Source organism: Pimephales promelas, chromosome 17 (genome assembly GCF_988280905.1).
Source record: "Pimephales promelas chromosome 17, fPimPro1.hap1.1, whole genome shotgun sequence".
Lineage (NCBI taxonomy): Eukaryota > Metazoa > Chordata > Actinopteri > Cypriniformes > Leuciscidae > Pimephales > Pimephales promelas.
The window spans coordinates 16024320-16046534 of NC_142785.1; the positions used below are offsets into that span (position 1 = coordinate 16024320).

The window sequence follows — 22215 nt, forward strand, 5'->3', positions numbered from 1 at the left end:
TAACTGACACTTTTGACCATGCGTCTAAATCCGACGCACATGGCAACCTTTAGCGTCAGTTAGATCAGGGGTTCTCAACTCCAGTCCTCGCGACCCACTGATCTGCATATTGTGTATGTCTCCTTTATTTAACACACCTGATTCAGTTCCTCAGCTCGTTAGGACAGTTTAACGACAGTTTAACTTGGGTATTAAATGTTCAGGTCTATGCTAAAAAAGTGAATAAATAGATTATGAATACAGCGTTAATATAATTTAGGATTAAAAAATCCCCCCAAAAAATATGAAATGAAAAACATTATCAAACTAAAATATAGTACATTCATTTCATTGACAAAAAAAAATAAATCAAACATTTGTCATTTTTGACCGACACGCTAAGAGCACCAAGGGTAATCCTGACAGTAGTTTTTTAATGGCAAAAGAGGGTTTGCTCTTGCGAAAGCTGTTAGTAAATCTGGCCCATATTGTTAGAGATGTGACAACTGCTCAGTCCAAACACTGACATTAGACAGCGCTCTGATGTTGACTAACAAGATTATTTGGGTCAGTGAAACAAGCAGTGAGCTTGAAGGAAGGCAGGCACCTGCAGTGACACCAACATCTCGAACTGTCATAACCATTGCTCTTCACGGTCATGTGCGCTGATGAACACGCACTGTACGGTGGTCTTGTTGCCATGGTGGCGTGTGTATTCAGCACCTCTGTCCTCATTGGAGCGTCTCGAGTGGTGAATACACACAGTGTTATGAAGTTGTGTTAATGAAATGCACTGTGTTCACAATAGCAAGTGTCTAAACAACCTCTATCACTCAAGAGGATTGCGTTACTCTCATTAGTTACCAGGATACTGGCCTTTGGGTAAGTGTGTGTGTGCTTCAAACACACTTCAGTAATAATTATTTAAATATTATTATTATTAATATTATTAATAATAATACATTTTTCAATGGTGGCGTTTTGGGATGGGACTTGTTTCCTTGGCAAATGGAAAACATGGATTTGAAAAGATTATACTTTTTTTTTTCATTAATTATTTACACTCACCTAAAGGATTATTAGGAACACCATACTAATACCGTGTTTGACCCCCTTTTGCCTTCAGAACTCCCTTAATTCAACATGGCATTGATTCAACAAGGTGCTGAAAGCATTCTTTAGAAATGTTGGCCCATATTGATAGGATAGCATCTTGCAGTTGATGGAGATTTGTGGGATGCACATCCAGGGCACAAAGCTCCCGTTCCACCACATCCCAAAGATGCTCTATTGGGTTGAGATCTGGTGACTGTGGGGGCCATTGCAGTACAGTGAACTTATTGTCATGTTCAAGAAACCAATTTGAAATGATTTGAGCGTTGTGACATGGTGCATTATCTTGCTGTAACTAGCACTCAGAGGATGGGTACATGGTGGCCATAAAGGGATGCACATGGTCAGAAACAATGCTCAGGTAAGCCGTGGCATTTAAGCAATGCCCAATTGGCACAAAGGGGCCTAAGGTGTGCCAAGAAAACATCCCCCACACCATTACACCACCACCACCAGCCTGCACAGTGGTAACAAGGCATGATGGATCCATGTTCTCATTCTGTTTACGCCAAATTCTGACTCTAATATCTGAATGTCTCAACAGCAATTGAGACTCATCAGACCAGGCAACATTTTTCCAGTCTTAAACTGTCCAATTTTGTGAGCTCTTGCAAATTATAGCCTCTTTTACCTATTTGTAGTGGAGATGAGTGGTACCCAGTGGGGTCTTCGGCTGTTGTAGAACATTCTGGCTGCCTGCCACATACTGGATGTTTTTCCCTTTTCACACGTTCTTTGTAAACCCTAGAAATGGTTGTGTGTGAAAATCCCAGTAACTGAGCAGATTGTAAAATACTCAGACCGGCCTGTCTGGAATCAACAACCATGCCACGGTCAAAATTGCTTAAATCACCTTTCTTCAGCTTTCTGACATTAAGTTTGGAGTTCAGGTGATTGTCTTGACCAGGACCACACCCCTAAATGCATTGAAGCAACTGCCATGTGATTGGTTGATTAGATAATTGCATTAATGAGAAATTGAAGAGGTGTCCCTATAATAATCCTTTAAGTGAGCGTATACTGTCTAGTGTCACAGAAATACACCCTTTACTTAAAAAAATAAAAGTTTGCCATTCAAAAGTTTAGGGCCAGTGAGATAAAAATAAATTAATAGTAAATTAAAGAATCATGGATAATAAAAAAGTCACCGAAATGTTTCTAGCAGTAAATCAGCATTTTAGAATGACTTTTGAAGGATCATGTGACACTGAAGATTGGAGAAATTCAGCTTTGCATCACAGGAAAAAAATTGCATTTAAAATATAAAACTGTTTAATTATATTTCTATCAAATAAATAGTGAACATACACTATTTCCAAAAGAAAACAAAAATTCAGACCTGAGACCAGTAAATGTTAAAAGAATTGTCCTGCAACAGGGTTTATAAAGAATAACCTGCAGTATGCTAAATTGTCACTGACTTGGACCAGTGACAGAGGACTTCAGACTTGGACTCAAAGTCTTGTCTGGCAAATGGTTTGACATTGTGATCTGAGGTTACCTCAAAAGTTGCTCCATGTTGGTTAAGCTTCCTTTGCCATGCTGATAACACTGGCAGATGTCATTTCACACTATGTTGGAACAGAAAAACGGGTACACTACGTTCTGTCCTCTGTATTAGGGTGGACACATTGGCCTTATGTCATTCGTCAACAAATACATTTTTGTTAATCGCAGGGGTCAACCATTTTTTGTTAAATATAAAATAGCAGTATATTAGTGAACATATTAGAACAACATTCATCTGCGTTGCCTGTCTTTGGGCTGGACATGCTGAGGCAGCTGTCTCCTGTCCCTCTTGCTAACATGTTGTTTTTCTTGGGAATCACCTGACATAAACAGCCTCTATATATGGCAGCAAAGGAGACCCTGCAAAGCGTATCACACACTGAATAGTAATTGGCTACAGACCAATATTGACATGTAAGGAGTGTTTTCATTTTTTATCAGATTTATTTTCAGACCAAGAAAATATTAATTAAAAAAGTACATAGATTTGTAGCTAGATATTACAATAATAAATAGATAACCATCTTAAAGTAATATATATATTTTTTTTTTGGTCTCCCAGCTTGGTTTGCTGGTTTTCGAGGTGTTTTGTGCATGTTTCAGCTGGTCCAGATTTAAAGACCATTGCTAAGTGCAGAACTCTTGTTTTCCGTTGTTTTGACACGCTGTAGAAATGGTACAATGCCAAAATTATGTCCCCCGGTCCAGATGGAACTGGTCTGCCATTTAAATACCACTGTCCCACATGCATAGCCTGCAATGTTACCTGTCCGTTATGAAATTATATGTGATTTCCTATATATCTGGCATTAGTTTAAGTTTTTCAGCTTCTATTATTAAAATGTTTTGAATAAGCAATTTTATGCTGTATTTGATTTTGTTGTATTTACTTAATGCACCCTCTTAAAGGGATACTCCACTATTTTTGGAAAGAGGCTCATTTTACAACTCCACCAGAGATAAACAGTTGAGTTTTATCCGTTTTCAAATCCATACATCCGATTTTCTGATATTAAGAAGAATATCAGTAACCAGACAGTTTCTGGTCTCATTGACTTCCATAGTATATATTTTTTTCCTACTATGGAAGTCAATGAGACCAGAAACTGTCTGGTTACTGATATTCTTCTAAATATAAGAAAATTATCTGAATGGATTCGGAAATGGTAAAACTCAACTGTTTAACTCTGGGGGAGTTGTAAAATGAGCCTATTTCCAAAAAAAAAAAAAAAAAAGTGGAGGATCCCTTTAAGAGAGACAAGCCGTCAGCATTGATCCCCTTACTAAAATTATGTATTTCAAATGTGATTCAACTATTGGGAATAATTGGGAAAGTTAAAAAAAAAAATCCATTGTTGTTTTTCAGACCTTCTAACAAATCATGCATTTAATTTCAGCATAACATTGTTCATATGATAGTTTATAGTCATGCAAAAAACATTTTATTCAAGACACATGTATAGAACTTGCTCCTGTTTACCACATGTATTGCATCATCATAAAATCGGTCCAGACATACGCTCCAGAATCCTTCATCTCTAGAAACACAATCTTGACAGATGCTTATGTAAGGTGTTTATTTTTGCATCTGGCCTTTCGCTCTCAAGTGCAACCCATTTGACAGCTCAGTTGGTTACATCCTCCAGAGGTTCAGTTGCATTCTGTATCACTGACTATGAATTCCACATCCGTCAGCTGGCCCTATTTTAACGATCTAAAACGCATGTGTCAAAGCGCGAGTTACTTTGTGGGCGGATCTCGGCGCTGTTGCTATTTAACCGGCGGGTTAATGACTATTGCACCCAATGCAATTGTAAAAGGGGACTGAAGTAGCTTCATTATTCATAGGTGTGGTTTGGGCATAACGGGAAACAAGCCAATAAGAACGTCATATCCCATTCCCTTTAAGAGCATGACTATTATAACGGCGCATTTACCAGGCGCGTTTCAGAATCGGTTCACAGCCGAGGAGATCGATGTTCTCGTCAGGGCCGTAAAAAAAAGAGAAGCGGCATTGGGGAGGGGACAAACCGACCCAAATTAGCTTCGATTAAATATGCATCTAATAATTTGCGTAAATGTGTAATCTTAATGCTTATTTTTACCATCGTCATGGACACAACAATGATTTCCCTCGTGTTTTAATATTTTTCCTTATAATAATTTATCATCAGCTATTCTAGGGCGTCATCTAACTGACGTTTTACCTTTAGCGTCAGTTAGATGACGCGGGTAGGTTTAGGTCTGGGGTAGGGTTAGGGTTAGACCACTAGGATCGCATCATCTAAAGGCCAATTTATACTTCTGCGTAGGGTGCGTGCAGTAGGTACGGCATAGCATACGCAGAGACGCGTCCCATACCGCGTACCCTTCGCCGTAGCCTGACGTGCACCTCCTCAAAAATGTAACTACACGTCACGACGACGCGGACCGCAAGATCGATGATTGGTCGGCTTGGTAGCATCGCATTTCCTCCTACACATTTACGCACGTACCTTCTCATGCATTTCCACAGGTACCATCTCCTTCGACGTCTTCTCTCATTTCTGCCTTTCAGTTTTAGTAATTTCACTAAAATTAACTGTTTTTCCACATCAATAAGCTCCAACTCCAACATGATCCGCTCTCTTTCAGGCTTGTAGTAACCTAGCCGCAACTCGAGGAATCTAAACAGTGGAACATTAAAACCCTCCGCCGCCAACTAGCGTTTCGGAGCAGTACTGCAGAGCAACCAAGACCTGAACGCAGAAGTAAAAATTCTCACAAAGGCGTCGCCTACGTGCGTAGCCAACGTCGTAATCTACGGCGTACCCTCGACGCAGAAGTATAAATTGGCCTTAACTGTAACTAAGGGTGCCTAAAGCGTCGGATGTTGAAGCATGGTCAAAAGCGTCAGTTAGATGACGCCTTGGGATGAGAAGGGACTGGTTTCTCCGGCGCAAAATGAACCTTTGGTCTAATTACACATTGCTACCTAGTCAACCGTTATCTGAGATTTGTTTTCATGATTGCCGAATGTAAATAGTTTTATCTCTAAAAAAAGTTTAGCCTATAACGCTAGTATAATGCTAGTATATAGGGCATAGAGTAATGACAAATAAAAATCGCTTGCTATTACCACTAACAAGGCTCAAAATAGCCCCACACCAACACGACAGCATAACAAGGGTCCCTACATTCAAACCGAAGCATTGAGAACTTTGTCAGTGTCCATACAGTTTAATAAGAAGATATTTTATACACACAGTCAACTTCGCGAATACAGGAAGAAGCCATCTTTGAAAAATAGTCTCTACCAGTCGATCTACGAGCGCCGATCCAAGTGCGCTGAACTGTGCAGAATCTCATATGGTCCGTTGTTTCCAGAAGAAACACAAACACATACCGTTTACTTCTCTTCAATATGTACACGTTAGGGGTTGAACGACTTGAGATTTTTTGAAGTCGACTGTTATGACATCAAAGTCGAGTCGACGTCGACTAGTCGCTGACGTCATTCATAAAACACAAGAGATGTGACAGATTTGCCACAATTTGCAATTAATTAACAGAAAATTATACAGACGCTGACAGCTCATAATGGGGCCGTTTACACCTGAACACTTCATGCGTTTTTACTGACCTGATTTATCAAAACGATTCCATTTACACCTAGTCACATAAATATGTTTTCGCAAAATAGATATAAATCCGCGCTATATGCAGATTTAACGGAGTTCACGTCACCGAAAGCAATGCTGCATTTTATTGATCATCAGCTAATTTCACAATTAAAGACTGTGATAAGAGAGACAGCACTGGTAAGATCATTTTGTTTCTTTACTTTTAACGAAGATGATTTTGTGTGTTAAGCGTCTGTGACTTACTTTCACTTTGATTTACGATAGTTTGCACGTTGGCTTTATGAATCGATGCTCAGCTGCGGTGCGTGTTATAGCTTCGTCATATAAAGAACATAATAGCACAGGCTGCTCTCACACGTTTTATTTCAGCATTTTTGGGAGAAGTCCAATTTACATATGCGGTTTCAACAACCAGATGCATTTACACGTGTCCAGTTTCGTCTGTAAAGCGGCCCAGACCTCCTCATGAAGTGATTTGAGCGATCGGATTTAAATCCGTCTTCAATGCGTTTCGGCGGGCATTTAGCTTACATCTGGTCTTTTCACGATCGGATAGCAATCAGATCACAGTCATGAAGTGGCCAGATGTAGCTAAACAGCCCGCTGTTTACATCATCATTTAGGATGAAAAGGGAAAAAAAGCTATTCACATCTGCACGTTAGTGATGGTAATACAAAATAATATTCCAATTGATTGCGGGTGAATTAGATGCATTAATATGTTTAAATAAATATATGAAAAAAATAGGCTAATGTTTGAATGATTTTAAAAGAGACTGCTCTCATTTCCCGGTAAAACAGTGAGCGTGCGTCATGCTTTTACTTTCGTTTTCAACAATATAGTGGTGTTAGTAAAGTATTCCCATACGCTTTATGTACCAATGCTGCTTTCATGCTGCAATAACCCTCTAGGCTCTTCATCTGTTGTCGTCTGTAACGCGGCCATAGACTATCAAAATTAGCACATTAGTCGACGTCAAGCTTAAAGCGTCACGGCATTGCATTAAGGTCGACTAGTCGACTAATCGACTAGTCGGTTCAACCCCTAGTACACGTAGCCTACTGTTCACGCTCACCTTATCACCTTATTCACATCTCACCAGCACACTTGGATCCGCGTTCGTAGATCGACTGGTCGAGACTATTTTTCCAAGATGGCTTCTTCCTGTATTCGCGAAGTTGACTGTGTGTATAAAATATCTGCTTATTAAACTGTATGGATCTCAATGCTTCGGTTTGAATGTAGGGACCCTTGTTATGCTGTCGTGCTAGTGTGGGGCTATTTTGAGCCTTTTTAGTGGTAATAACAAGCGATTTTTATTTGTCATTACTCTATGCCCTATATACTAGCATTATACTAGCGTTATAGGCTAAACTGTTTTTAGAGATAAAACTATTTGCATTCGGCAATCATGAAAACAAATCTCAGATAACGATTGACTAGGTAGCAATGTGTAATTAGACTAAAGGTTCATTTTACGCCGGAGTTGTCCTTTAATAGTGAGAATTGGACCGTAAACTAAAGCATTATTTTTAATTAACTCTGAGTGATAATTATACAAGCTGAGCTACCAAGCCATTCTATGTCATGTGTTAATACTGTCCTGCTGTAGTTTGGAGAAGGCCACCTGTACATCATAATGACAGATGTTATCTGTGGCATCAGAAGAGGGTGTTGAAGGAACAAAGCTGAGATTGGTGCAAGGTCAGTACTGCTGTTAGGATTCATGTGACTGAGACCTCGCACGTTGATCTAAAAACAGGCCATTATATGAGCGATACATGCCAACACGAGTGGTTGTTGCATAAGCTGATAAGCTTTGAACCCTGGCATTTGCATTTTATTTCTAGAGTCAAATTTGACATTGTACATTGAGGCATTATTAGGAATATTTTTTACTAAAACGTAACAAAAATGGTCTCGAGTCAAACTGGCACTGTGCCAATGATTTATAAATGTTTTTAAATGATCCCACGAGAGTCCAATTGACAATTGTTTCAAAGTATAAGTGTTTATCAGATTTTTTTTAAAATAAATAATAAAATCAATATATTGCACACGAATATCAGTTTGTATACAATTCTGTCAGTTTAAACTTTATCATCAAAGCCTAAAAATGACATTACAGCATGGAAAAAAAAGTTGAGTGTTGTTTCCATTGGTGGCTTTACAGCGCATCGGATTTCACATGTATGAGGAATGGTCACATGTATGTACTGGATTTAGCTTGCCAATGGACAACCATTAAATAAAACATTTTGTTAGTTGCTCTCTAGAGAGATCTGTGCTTGATATTTTACAGTTTGCAAGGCCTGTGTATTGAGTGATTTTAACATTATTCAAAGTCCCAGTGTGGTCAAAAAGGTCATGGAAGACACGTGCAAACTTAGATGAGTAAAATATAATGTGACAAGAACCCAGTCAACAAGAGCTAACCTAGACTTAAAAAGGTCGTCTTAAGTCAAGGGGATGTAATGCAGCCAAATGCTGCATTGTGGAGAACACCTGGGCAGGCCGCCTGCAGCACGCTGTTTTCTGTCATTTCATCCATCTTTTCTTTGTTGGGTATGAGGTCAAACCCCAGCACCCAGCCGTTCTTAGCTAACCACTGACCCCTGAGGAAACTGCCCGCGGCCTGACTAGAGTTCGGACATAGGGCTTATTTTCACAGCTGTAACAGCAGAAGTGGATATGTTGAAAGGCTGCCGTTTCTGCGTGGAGGAATTTGACTGGTCTTCAGCTTTTTACGAGAGATTGGAGGCCAGTCAAGGTCTAGAACATTACTCCTAAAAACTCTGGTGGGCAGCATTTCAAAATGATAGTTCACTCTAGTGAAAAATAATTCTATTTAAAATACATATTTCATGTATATTCGAGTAAAAATAGATATTGACATACTAACTGAAAACTATAAATGCAGTAAATATTAAAATGAAAACTAAAAAATAAACTGTAAATGCAGTTATTTCATGCTTTCATCAAGCACACAACTTCGCACATTAAAAGTGTCTGAAGTAATGTAATAATGTGATTATAACATAGGCCTAAATATAGGCTACAGAATTTTTTTTTGTTCAGTGAAGGGATCAGTTTTTATATATGTATAATAAGTCAATCTCTCCACAAGCACTAAAAAGTGATTTTCTGCCTTTTATTGGCCAAGAAGGACCCAAAATAGAAATTTATGATACTATTGTACTGCATATATGACCCACTTTCAATACATATTCATGTCTCCCTTTAAGTATACCAATATATAAATCAGTCAAATCCATTTCAGTTATGCTATTAACAATAGGCAGCGCCTACTGATTTCTTCCATAGAGATTCAAGACCCAAGTCCTATAAATCGGCTTTGGCTATTTCAGACTGTCTTATCAAGGCCTCTCAGTCAGTACCCTGTACTTGTTTACTGTCCCATTAACGGGTCATAAGTACATATGGGTTACAAACTGTAACCAATGCTCTCAGCTACGGCAGTGGAAAATCTCTCTGGTTGACCGTGCAATGTCAGTCATCAGTAGCTCTTCTCAGAGCTCACAACTAACATATCACCTGTCAACAGCTTATGTGAAATACAGCCCACTCCGTTCTTCCCACTTATGGAGCTCAAACCCTTGAGGGGTTATGCTTGTAACCATAACCATGGTAAACAACCTTGGACTCATCTTTTTTTAAAAATGATTGATTTGAAGAATAAATGTAGATTATGTAAAAACGTTAATAGACTCTTGAGTATTTTGTCTTCTTTAACTAACTAGTATTGTTCATTTTACTGTCAATTTGAATGTACTTTTTAGTTGCCTGTTGATTCTATTGAACCAGTGTTACACTGTGTTCTCATACATTTGACAGAACTTGTATTTCTGTCATCACCATCACTCTCGATACTTTTGGTTTATCTTCAGAACACATCTTTCATATTTTTTGTCATCAACATTTTCAAGCTTCAAAAGGTACGTTTTAAACTGAATCGATAAGTTAAACCAAGTCTTCTGAAGAAACAATCACTTTAAATGATGAACAGATTCAATTTAGGCTTTCAATCACACATAAACATTGTATATGCGTAACTGGCGAAAATCCATGAAGTTTGTCATTTTTGTTCCAAAGATGTGAACAAAAGTCTTATGAGAATTTTCTTTATGGGTTAACTATCCTATTAACTGTTGATTGTATCAATTACCTTTAGTAGATTGTGCCCCAGTAAACAACCATGACAGAACTATTCCTCCTAGACTTGAATTGCAGTTTATGTAGCGCTAAGAATTTTAATTTGTTTACTTATCATTATTTTCTCTAGAATACTGGAACCAGATGATTTAGATACATTCTTTTGTTGATGTGGGTGGGACAATGTACCAAAATGCTGCCTTCTTTACGGAAGAATGACTCTCGACAGCAGCCGAATCCCTATGTTGCATAATCGTCTAATGCAGACAAGTGCAGTGGTCTCTCATTGGCGTGAGAGGTTGGAGGGGGCAGCTGTCCTACTGCCCATGGAGTCTTAAATATGGAAACTTACTGCAGATACTGTGTCCTTGGCGTGTCAGATGTCGGTGGTGGTCCTCCAGGGTGTTTTCCAGCTTCTAAAGTGACATGAGGGTTTCTGCGCTTCTGCACTGAGACTTTGACCCTGAGACTTACTATTTCATACTATAATCAGACTATTTTACTCACCCTCATGTAATCCCAAACCCATATGACTTTCTTCTGTTGAACACAAAAGTCGATATTTTGAAGAATCTTTTGGTCCAATCCCATTGGTTTTAACTCTTTGGACCAAAATTCATTTTTGGCTGCAGACAGTATCAGGTTATAGCTAGATACTTTGGACCAAAACATTACTCAAATGATCTACTTTTGTGGTCCACAGCATAAAGAATCATACAGATTTGGAGCGACATTGGAGTAAAATAATTTTAATTTAAAGTCTGGGTACCTTGTCAAACTTGGTAAAAACCAAATGTAATGTGCCCTATGTAAATCTAGGTCACACAAGAGAGTTACACTTAAACCTATTAAGAATTAAATTAAATCAATGTCAGATTTGTAGTTGTAAAACATATAAAATCATACAATAAAAACATATTTCTTTAGGGCAAGGACTTTGTTCTCAAATTGTTATGCTTTTTTCCCCTTTGGAATTGAGTAAGAATGTAAGTATTCAGCTTGAAAAGTACTTGAATAAATTCTTCAAAACAATACTTAAGTGTTAGTGAAGTACAATAACCAAAGATACTTGATTTTGGTCCCTTATGACGTGCCATCTAGCTAAAGATATATATTTTTTCCAGCCTTTCAGATGATTTCATCCAGTGAGAAAACCTAGCTATCACACTTATTTCCAAGATGAGCTAATTTTGTTATGTGTTAACTGCAAGGTTCACAGTCTCTCAGTGCTAAATCATCTAAATGGGCTCATTATTATGCAGCACCAGTGTCCTTCTCAAGTTAAATTTGAACTTTAAGGAGAGATGTGTTGTGTGAGGCTAGAGCGGGGGAAACCTTTTCTGACTAGGTGAACCATAAGCCAAGTTCACATGCTAAAAATAAAGCTGGATATGCCAAGGCAGTATAGCAAAGACTGCCACTCACATAGAGAACACAGTCAAGCTCACTTTTGGAACGGATTGAGACTTTGTCGCAAGGACAGCGTTAGTCTCGCCAGTCAAGCGTACTGTCCCTGGGCGAGGGACCTCTTGCTTTGTGGGTTTTTTAGGACCTTTGCTCAACTTTTAGGACTGTCTCTGCTGATGACAGTGACAACTTTGGGTATTTCTGCAGCCAACCATTGTGTCCAGAAGAGCTTTCACAGACCGATATTGATGCGGAGAGACTCCAATCTGGATCACTTTGTCCGTCTCCAGACTCGAATTGCACTGCATCCCAAATCTCGAAATGTAACCTGGAAATGGCGCCTTAACTCCACTTTTGAGCTAAGACTATTATTATTATTATTCTGCCAAGCGTGCTCCTGAGGCAAGGACTATACTCCTTATTGCAAGCGAAATATTGCAAGTTTATCTTTGCAATATTACTGGTCCTTTTGAGAATTGTACATTTAACTGTTTCACAGTATTTGATTTGGTCAAACCACAAGGAGGCCATTATGCGTGAGCTACTTCCTATCCCGGAAAAGGAGAGGAAGGAGAGGGAGCGAATAAACAGCATTCCTGTCCCAATTCCTGCTCCAACATTCCCTATTACCTACTCTATCCAAACCTCTAAGAAGTTTCCCTTTTTCCACTTCAAAAAATGCAGATACGAGGCGGAGAATGCCTTCTTCTCAAACCTGAAGCTGGTGGACTTCAACATCATCGACACCTTGGGAGTTGGAGGATTTGGAAGAGTTGAGCTGGTAGGATGGTCCACCTTAAATATATGTGCATTTTAAGTTTGATGTTTTCATAAACAAAAAAGGTTTATGGTTTAGTTGCTTTATGGCATTCTGCTTATGGTATGCAACACCCCCAAACCAACAAAAAAAAATGTTAACTGATAATACAGATACATTTTACTAATCTACATTGCGGGAAATATGAGCAGCTCTCAAATGATCTATGGTGCTAAAGGACAGATCAGGCCTGGGAATGCTCGCTATTCAGGGTAACTTTCCACAACAGAGCTCATAGGGTAGATACCTGAATTGCTGCCACACAAAGTTCTAGAAGACTGTGCAATGACGGAAACGTCGACATAGAGAAGAGGGAAGAAATCCGCATTGCGGATCAGAATCTGTTGTAAAGGAAAGCCCACTGGTCCTGGAAGAGGATTCCCCTTTCCACTCGGCTATTTCTGGCAATGCGGCAACATGTTAAAAACAAGTGGCCTTTCGCCATGGAGTTATAAATGCTTGTAGTGCTATCCATTTGCTAGATAGCTACAGGATCGAATGAACATGCAAATGCCTTCATGAAGACGCAATGTAAAGAATTCCTACTCTCAGTCAGTCTATTTTAAAGACCCTTTACACATTAGTAGACCATGATTCAAGTGCTAAATTAAAGGGATACCCCCCCCCCCATTTTTTTTTTTTGAAAAAGGCTCATTTTACCACTCCCCCAGAGTTAAACAGTTGAGTTTTACCGTTTTCAAATCCATTCAGCCGATTTTCTGATATTTAGAAGAATATCAGTAACCAGACAGTTTCTGGTCTCATTGACTTCCATAGTAGGAAAAAAATATACTATGGAAGTCAATGAGACCAGAAACTGTCTGGTTACTGATATTCTTCTAAATATATAAAAACATCCGCTGAATACATACGAAAACGTTAAAACCCTACTGGGGGAGTGGTAAAATGAGCCTATTTCCAAAAACAGTGGAGTATCCCTTTAACACTAGCACTTGTTTTTATGTCTTGTTTCTATCGGCAATTTGCCAATTAGCACCTTTTCTGTGCTCATTTTTTTGTGTGTGTGTGCCATTGGTGTCCACAGGTACAGCTCAAGAGTGAAGAGACCAAAACATTTGCAATGAAGATTCTGAAAAAGCGTCACATTGTGGATACGCGGCAACAGGAGCACATCCGCTCTGAGAAACAGATCATGCAGGAGGCTCATTCAGAATTCATTGTAAGGTAGGTGCTAAAACCTCCTGAGAGCATCATTGGAAGACATATCCTAAAAAAAATATCAAGGCAAAAATAAAAATTGATGGATGAAATTGTGTGGTTGTGTTCCCTCAGGTTGTACAGAACTTTCAAAGACAGCAAATATATCTACATGTTGATGGAAGCCTGTCTAGGAGGAGAGCTTTGGACCATTCTTAGAGACAGGTAGCCATATTGTTTTTTTGTGATGGTGGCGGGTGCTAATCGCTCTAAATAATAGAAACCCAGTAAAACGTCAGGGTTTTTTTTTTTTCTCTATTCATAGAGGATCATTTGAAGACTCAACTACACGGTTTTATACAGCCTGTGTGGTCGAAGCATTTGCTTACCTGCATTCCAAGGGGATAATATACCGAGATTTAAAGCCAGAAAATCTCATTCTGGATCATAGAGGATATGCTAAGCTTGTGAGTATACATTTCAAGATGACACATGAGGCTAATGAATTTTAACGACTGCTCTTAGTGTCAAAGTGGTATAAGGGGGAGGACTTGTCTTTCTAGAGAGCATCTGATGCTTCTGAGTGCAAGATGAGTCATCAATAATTTTGGTCCATTTACCCAAAATGAGAAATACTTTTAAATGTGCATCTTATTCTTACCAACTTTTTAGTACTCTAAGAAATTCAAAGCTACACTAAAGGTTGTTTCAAGCCATGTTTGGGTCAAATATGGACAAATCAAACTGTTGTGTTTAAAAAAGTTGAGTTTGTTTATATTCGACCGAAACGTGAGTTGAAAGATCCTAGCATTATATATATATATATGTTTAACAGACATGTACTAAAAGCTATTTTTTATGTCCATTCGTCTCTTGTAGGTGGACTTTGGCTTTGCTAAAAAGATTGGATTTGGGAAAAAAACATGGACTTTCTGTGGAACGCCGGAGTATGTAGCCCCAGAGATCATTCTTAATAAAGGCCATGACATCTCAGCAGACTACTGGTCATTGGGAATTCTAATGTATGAACTCTTGACTGGAAGGTAAATCATGTTTCCTATTACTGTGTTTGAAAACTTGTTTCAATCAAGTTTAGCTAAAATGTTTTCCATTTGTGTGTTTAAGTTTACCCATTGTAATTTTGTAAAATCCGATGTGTATTTGTTGTTCAGCCCACCATTCTCAGGACCAGATCCAATGAAGACATATAATATAATTTTAAGAGGAATCGACATGATAGAATTTCCAAAGAAGATCACCAAAAATGCAGGCAATCTAATTAAAAAACTATGCAGGTGGGTACATTTGAAAACTCTTTAGGTTCAATCTGTGCTGATTTATTGACAGTTATTGACACATTAATACTCTATTTCAGTTGAGTTGTAAATTAACTTCTGCTGGTCCAAAGCTGTTAACCTCTATCACACATTTATACCTCACGGTTAAAACAAATCCTTAATTTGGAATATAGAGTATCTGGGTTTGGCAAAGGCAACTTTAGACAAAATCAGGTCCATAAATGAATCTCTTTTTTTCCCCTCCAAATATTGTTTCCCCCAGGGACAATCCATCTGAGAGGCTAGGAAACTTGAAAAATGGAGTCAAAGATATCCAAAAACACAAGTGAGTCTCCATATTATTTGGGCATTTGAAAATTGTGGTTTTCAGGTCTAGAAAAGTACTGAAACTTTTATAAAGTCATTAGTCAATTAATTAATATGTATTGGCAAACTACAGTATATATTTTGTCTTATGCTCTACATGGGGTCAACATTTTTGACATTTAAATTAAATTTAAATCTTTAAATTCCTAAGAATGATGTGTCATTCAACTGGAACACACCACACTATGCAGGATCTTTATTCTATCTGTTCCATCATAGATGGTTTGAAGGCTTTAACTGGGAAGGCCTGCGCAAAGGAACTCTCGTACCTCCAATTATTCCTGATGTGAGTATTCCACATTCACATCTCCAGAGGGTTCCACAGCAAAATCTACATAAAAGTTCCTTTTTTAATTTATAAGTGTACATTTTAAAGAATGGAATTAAGGAATTAAGAGAGCTTAAAGGGATAGTTCACTTTGAAATTAATTTTTGATATGTTTTAGCTTACCTCAAGGGCATCCAAGATGTAGGTGTCTTTGTTTCCACAGTATTTTAAATTTTGACATTTTTCAGTCAAACCGTTATTGTCTATCAGTCATACACTGGAGGCAAAGAGGGTCCACAAAAAGCATGCACAAAGAAGTCAAAATTAAACATGATTTAATGACTCGTAAATGTAAGTACACATTGATGGCCTAAGACACGAAACGAGCGGTTTGTGTAAGAAAACAAACAGTATTTATATCGTTTTTACCTCTTGTAATCATAGCCATGACAAAATGATCTGACGGCACGGGCGCTTCGGTCTGCGCATGCGCCGGAAGTGATCGCTTGTGCGCCGACGTCACTCTTTGTTTATACAGAGATTTCGGAAGTTTTACCTTTCACTAAACATATTTAGATATACGGGAAACCGCAATGGAAGACAATTTCGGTATATCTAAATCTGTTTAGTAAAAGGTAAAATTTCCGAAATCTCCGCGTAAAAATATTGAGTGACGTCACACGCAAGCGATCACTTCCGGCGTAACATTGAACTGATTCAGTTCGGTTCAGTTGGACATTGCACAGCTGATTCAGATCACTTGGACGTCACTGTGATTACACGAGGTAAAAACGAGATAAATACTGTTCGTTTTCTCACAAAAACCGTTCGTTTCGTGTCTTATGCCATCAATGTGTACTTACATTTACGAGTTATTAAATCATGTTTAATTTTGACTTCTCTGTGCATGCTTTTTGTGGACCCTCTTTGCCTCCAGTGTATGACTGATAGACAAAAACGTTTTGACTGAAAAATGTCAAAATTGAAAATACTGTGGAAACAAAGACAAGATGCCCTTGAGGTAAGCTAAAACATATCAAAAATTAATTTCAAAGTGAACTATCCCTTTAACAGTCACCCAAAATCTTGGGTATGTCGTAAATTTTGTAAATATATTGTAAATACTGTGAGAAGTATTTAAAACAGATTTTAATTTTGCCATGAAATACAGCTAAAAATCCTCCAGATTTGCTTTACGTGTTTGCAGGGCTGCACAATTTGGCCAAAAATATACTGTAATAAGTATTCTAATAATAATTATTATTATTATTTAATTATTAATACAAATTAAGAATAATAATACTAGTATAATATTTCACTGTGAAACATCTTGGTAACACTTTACTTGAACGGGTGTGCTAAGACTAACTCGACACCTTCATAATCATGAAATGACATATGAAGCAAGTTTCATGCATGTTTGTGACAACTGTCATTAAATGTCATTTGCTCAGTTATGACATTTTTAATGCAAATATGACATTGTTTGAGATGTCTTTGACATAAACCAATACAGAGACTCTTTGTCATGAACACTTGACATTACTAAGACAACGCAACCTGTCATAAACATGACAGAGCAGATTAATTATCAAACTTAAGACACCACCTAGCTTTATTGGTTAATGTTACATTAAACTACAGTATCAGGTGGTTGGTTTTGACATTGGCTGTTATGAAACCATTATAACTTTTTAATGACAAATTCAATTCGTACCACTGTAGTTGAGGTCAAGAAAAATATTCATGACACAGTTATAATGGCCTCATGACAGCCAATGCCAAAGCCAACCACATGACAGTTTAGTTTTATGTCAAGTTGTCATGTCAAAGACACTGACAGGTTATGATGTTATGGTTTATGTCAAGGTGTCATAACAAAGACATCCGAAACAATGTCATATTTGCATTCAAAATGTCATTATTGAGCGAAAGACACTTAATGACATTTGTCATAAACATGCATTAACCCTATTTCATATTCAAGACATATGTCATGTCATGGTTATGAAGGTGTCATGTCAGTCATATGCAAACCCCTTCAAGTAAAGTGTTACCAAAATCTTTGAGTATAAACAATGTATAATATAATAATAATTTTATTGTATAGTGCAGCTGTAAAATTGCCACAAATTGATTGATTAATTGATGAAATACTTTTATTTCAGACACCGAGTAGTGCATTAACAATGCATTTTTTTATTCTTATGTTTATGACTTTCACATTATTGCTCAATATTTGCGCGTCTAACATCCCATTACTGTACCTCCACTCACATTCCTATTAGGTTGCAAGCCCGACTGACACCAGTAACTTTGATAGCTTTCCTGAGGACAGCGAGGACCCTCCCCCAGATGACAATTCCGGCTGGGACACTGATTTCTAAAAATGAAACTCGTAACAATGCCCCGCCCTGGAGCGTCCCGTGCGATTCGTCAGCCTGAGGGTTGGATCGAAGAGGAGATTGGAAGATGCCTAGCCCAGCTCTGTGACACCAAGTTGCCTTCGCCTATACGCTTCTGTCCTGCGGTGCCACTGGGGGCGTCCCAGCTCCCCCGCCGCAACCCATGACTCGCATAACTGTCCTAATCATAAAGACTGGAGTTTATATTTGGCCTCAGATATGGACTCAGACTGGCACCAATGTTTATGTTTGGCCGATTGCACACACACCATTTGCAGTTTTGTGTCTGGGGTCTTCAAAATAGAATCATAAGACAAGACTATGTTCTGGGCTGAGTATTATGTTTCTAAGATGCATTTTAATCAGGATTTTAGTTTGCATTTACTTTTAATTGTATGACAATTGTGTGTGTAAAATACTATTAGAACAGAAGCACACCAATGTCACATACTTAAAAAAAGATTCTGTAGTGGATACAGATTGATTTTTAGATATGATTAAATTAATTTCCTTGTTGTCTTTTTTTATGTATTCTCCTTTAAAAGGGATAATCCATCCAAAAATAAAACTTATTTACTTTGATCAATGTTGGCAACAACAGTCCAATGGTTTCGGTTTTCAATGACTTCCATTATATGGGCTAAAAATATAATAGAAGTCAATGGGAACGGACAATTTTTGGGTGAACTATCTATTCAATCTTTAATGAGAATCTTCAAATAAAAGGTTTCTAGACTGGATATTTTGTATTTGTAGAATGGGAAACTTTTCATCATTAATGAGTAACTACACAGAAACAAGTGAGTAACACAATATTAACAGTCTAGTAACTGTTATTAACTAACAATAAACTGATTAACAAATAGCGCTCAGTTGAATGTGGTTCACTATCAATAACTACATTTTTCAACTACATTCACAATTAATGTGAATAATTAATTGTAAAGTGAAGATGGTAACCCACTAGTAATGATGACTCGTGTGTTAACACATCCATCAGAAGGGATTACTATACTGAATCAGACTCAATGCAGTTTGTGCACCACTAGAGGGCAGGATTTTTACTCAAATACACACTGTACTTCTCAATATAGTTTCCCCAGATAAGATGTGGGCAAGATCGGGATTGTTAATGAAGGTAAATAATCAGCTCTAAAATGACGTACTTCCATCATTTTCAACAATCATATTCATAACTCTCCCTGACTCATTTAAAGAAGACGGTCTATAATAGCTTGAACACAAAGTGCTGTGCTGGAAAACCAATTATGTAATCTTATTTATTGTAGGACCAAGGGTAAATATTTATGTATAAATAAATATACAGTGGTAATATTTTTGTGATATTTGTAGAGATTTATTGTCAGAGTAAAACCATTCATTTTGCCTTTTTTTTCCGTAAGCTATTTTAGTTGTCTTCTATTATCTCTACCTTTCAAAGTGGATATTATGTGCTCACCATATATCTTTTGGCATTACTGAAAGTGCCTTAACTCGTGGCATTCAGAATTCACCCTGCTTGTTTTGATGCTGCACGGCTAGGTCAGACACCTCAAATGTTCTTTTTAATCAGTTGTGGCTTTTTTTTTTTTTTTTTTTTTTAAAGGTACCGGACTTTATATGCCTTTTTCTTACAATAAAAAGCATCTTTCAAAGTATTATGTCTGCAAAAAGCTGCTGTTTCCATTGCATGTTGTGTTCAGAAGTTCAGGATGTTCTACAAACAAGATTTAGCTTGAGGTGTCAGTATTATGAAGGGTCTGACTCATATCAGCTGGTGATAATGCTCTGTAAACATCTGCCCTCCCCTCTTCTCAACAGATAACACACAAGCATGGTGATGTTTCATTGCCAGCACTCTGGCCCATAGACATCAAAAGATGTAAACCCAGGGGGTAGAAAATACATCTTTGACCCCCAGCAGCTAAACTTTAGAGACATCAGTCAATGGCATATCTGGGCCATTTCTACACTGGATTTTGAGCTTTTTTTTTTGAAAGAAAAAAAAAAAAAACTTTAAAATCTATGTTTTTATTCTGTTCAGAGAGAAAACATACATAAAAACACACTGGTCAAGCTCATGCTATAACTATTACAAAAAAATCACATTCTATAACATTTGTCATGTTACATGACATATTCCACTGCAATGCGCAACAACACTCTAAAAATGCTGGGTTGTTTTAACCCAACTTTGGGTCAAATATGGACAAACCCAAACATTGGGTTAAAATGTAATTAAAAAATGTAACCCAATGGCTGTGTTTGTCCATATTTGACCCAAAGTTGGGTTAAAACAACCCAGCAATTTTCAGAGTGAAGGCAGGCCGTAACAGGGTAGACTGTTTTATGTTTATAAAACCCAAGCTAGAAAAGACCAACATAGCAGATTCAGATTAATTTCAATATATGAATTTACACACACACACATACTGTATATATATCCTGAAAAAAATCATATCCAGTTCAAATTGACACAACAGGGTGGACGTTGTTTTACACTATTAGATAAGTAAAAGTTTATGACTAATTCGTACTTTGTTACTTTGACATCATTTCAAGCAAGTCATTTTAGGCAAGTGATTTAGGGCATACACTATAAGATTTTAAAGGGAAATGTAACAGGGTGGACTGAAGGACATGAGCTCATTTAATTGGTTTTACACAAAATATGTATCACAATAAATTGTATATTATGTAAAAGGGAATGCGTTAATGTATATAGTAATACTTAAACCTGCTGATTTAGGGGGGGGGGGGGGGGAAACAAGTACTTTATTTCAAAGTGAGGTTAAGAGTGTTTCAAAAAGTTTATTATTGTTATTAATATTATGATTGGGTACTAATACATTTGTGTTAATTGGGATAAGCATAGAAAACCATGGCATTAAAGTTGATTAACATTTTATGTAAAATATGCAGTATTGTTTCATGGAATGATCATTCTAGAAATGACCCATCTACTAATTGATGATTTTGACATCAATAAAGCTTTTAATTTGTATTGGTTGCAAAATATAAAGTCCTGAAGCGTTAAATGGTTTGGGTTATAGTCATATAGAGAATAAGTGGGAGAGATTTTTCTCATTGGACACGTTTGACTATTTATTTAAATATACTGTATTACTACATTTTTTGGGCCATTTACTTACAGTAAACTCTTCACCCAGCTTCAAACATGAAGTCCAACAAAGCGTCAACAAAGAAACAAGTTTGTTTTGGAGAGTCATCAGAGGACATGCATCAACCCCCTGCTTAGACTGTCACACCAAAAGGAGGACACGAAAGGATAGCAACCAAAAGTAAACGACGTAGTCTACCTTCGCATTCCATCTGCAGAATGAAGAACACACCACCTCAAGAGGGAAAGTCGGACTCCCGCGCGATCATTTGAAATTTTGACATCACACAATGAAACAAAGTGATCTAATTAACACTTTCAATGACATATCAACTGCGATTTTTATAGGCGACGGGAGTATGTATTGTGTTACTCTTATAAAATAGCGATGCTTGATATGTGAACGTTATGTTGGAGTCGGATCTTTTTCCATTCGACCAGTAAACATGTCTGATTCGTAGAGATCATCCGAAATTGTTAGAGTGAACAGATGGGTGATGATAACAGCAGTAGGCTAATTATACAAATAAAACACCTGAAAGCATGTCCGTTTATAATGCGCATTTATTAAAACATTCTTAAACAAGAGTTGTATATGGACTTGATTGGAAATGATAAATATAGCCTACAAAATATTGTTGTTCTTAAGGTTTCCATAACTTGAATCGTCGATGCACCAAAATGAACTGGGGCACAGTATAAGAAAAAAAAAACTTAGCCTAATAAAACGAAAGCTAATCAAAAAGCTTAATGAACAACATGCAAAAGGTGTCATTCGAACATGTTAGAGCATGCATACCACACCAAATGATGAAGTAGCTAATTATGTCACTTCGTAAAAGAATTAGGCCTAGCGGTTCTTCTTGTTCTTCTTTTCAAAGAACCGGTTCAAAACACAGAATTACTTTTCAAAGTCATGATGAATGAATTGAGAAAGGCACGTATTTCATATTGATGTGCCAAGTTAGGTTTCTATA

General features: G+C 37.5%; 1 protein-coding gene across 2 annotated transcripts in view; it reads left to right on the plus strand.

The window, feature by feature from the left end:
* Positions 1-19132, plus strand: part of prkg1b (protein kinase cGMP-dependent 1b) — a 193327-nt gene extending 174195 nt beyond the window's left edge. For both annotated transcript variants that reach the window (XM_039664767.2, XM_039664766.2), the window contains exons 10-18: positions 12490-12586; positions 13668-13807; positions 13916-14005; positions 14106-14247; positions 14660-14823; positions 14953-15075; positions 15341-15403; positions 15664-15730; positions 18001-19132. In XM_039664767.2, coding sequence (XP_039520701.1) covers positions 12490-12586; positions 13668-13807; positions 13916-14005; positions 14106-14247; positions 14660-14823; positions 14953-15075; positions 15341-15403; positions 15664-15730; positions 18001-18099 — 985 coding nt within the window. In that variant the 3' untranslated portion in view covers positions 18100-19132. The remainder of the gene's footprint in view (positions 1-12489; positions 12587-13667; positions 13808-13915; positions 14006-14105; positions 14248-14659; positions 14824-14952; positions 15076-15340; positions 15404-15663; positions 15731-18000) is intronic.
* The last annotated feature ends 3083 nt before the right edge of the window (positions 19133-22215 follow it).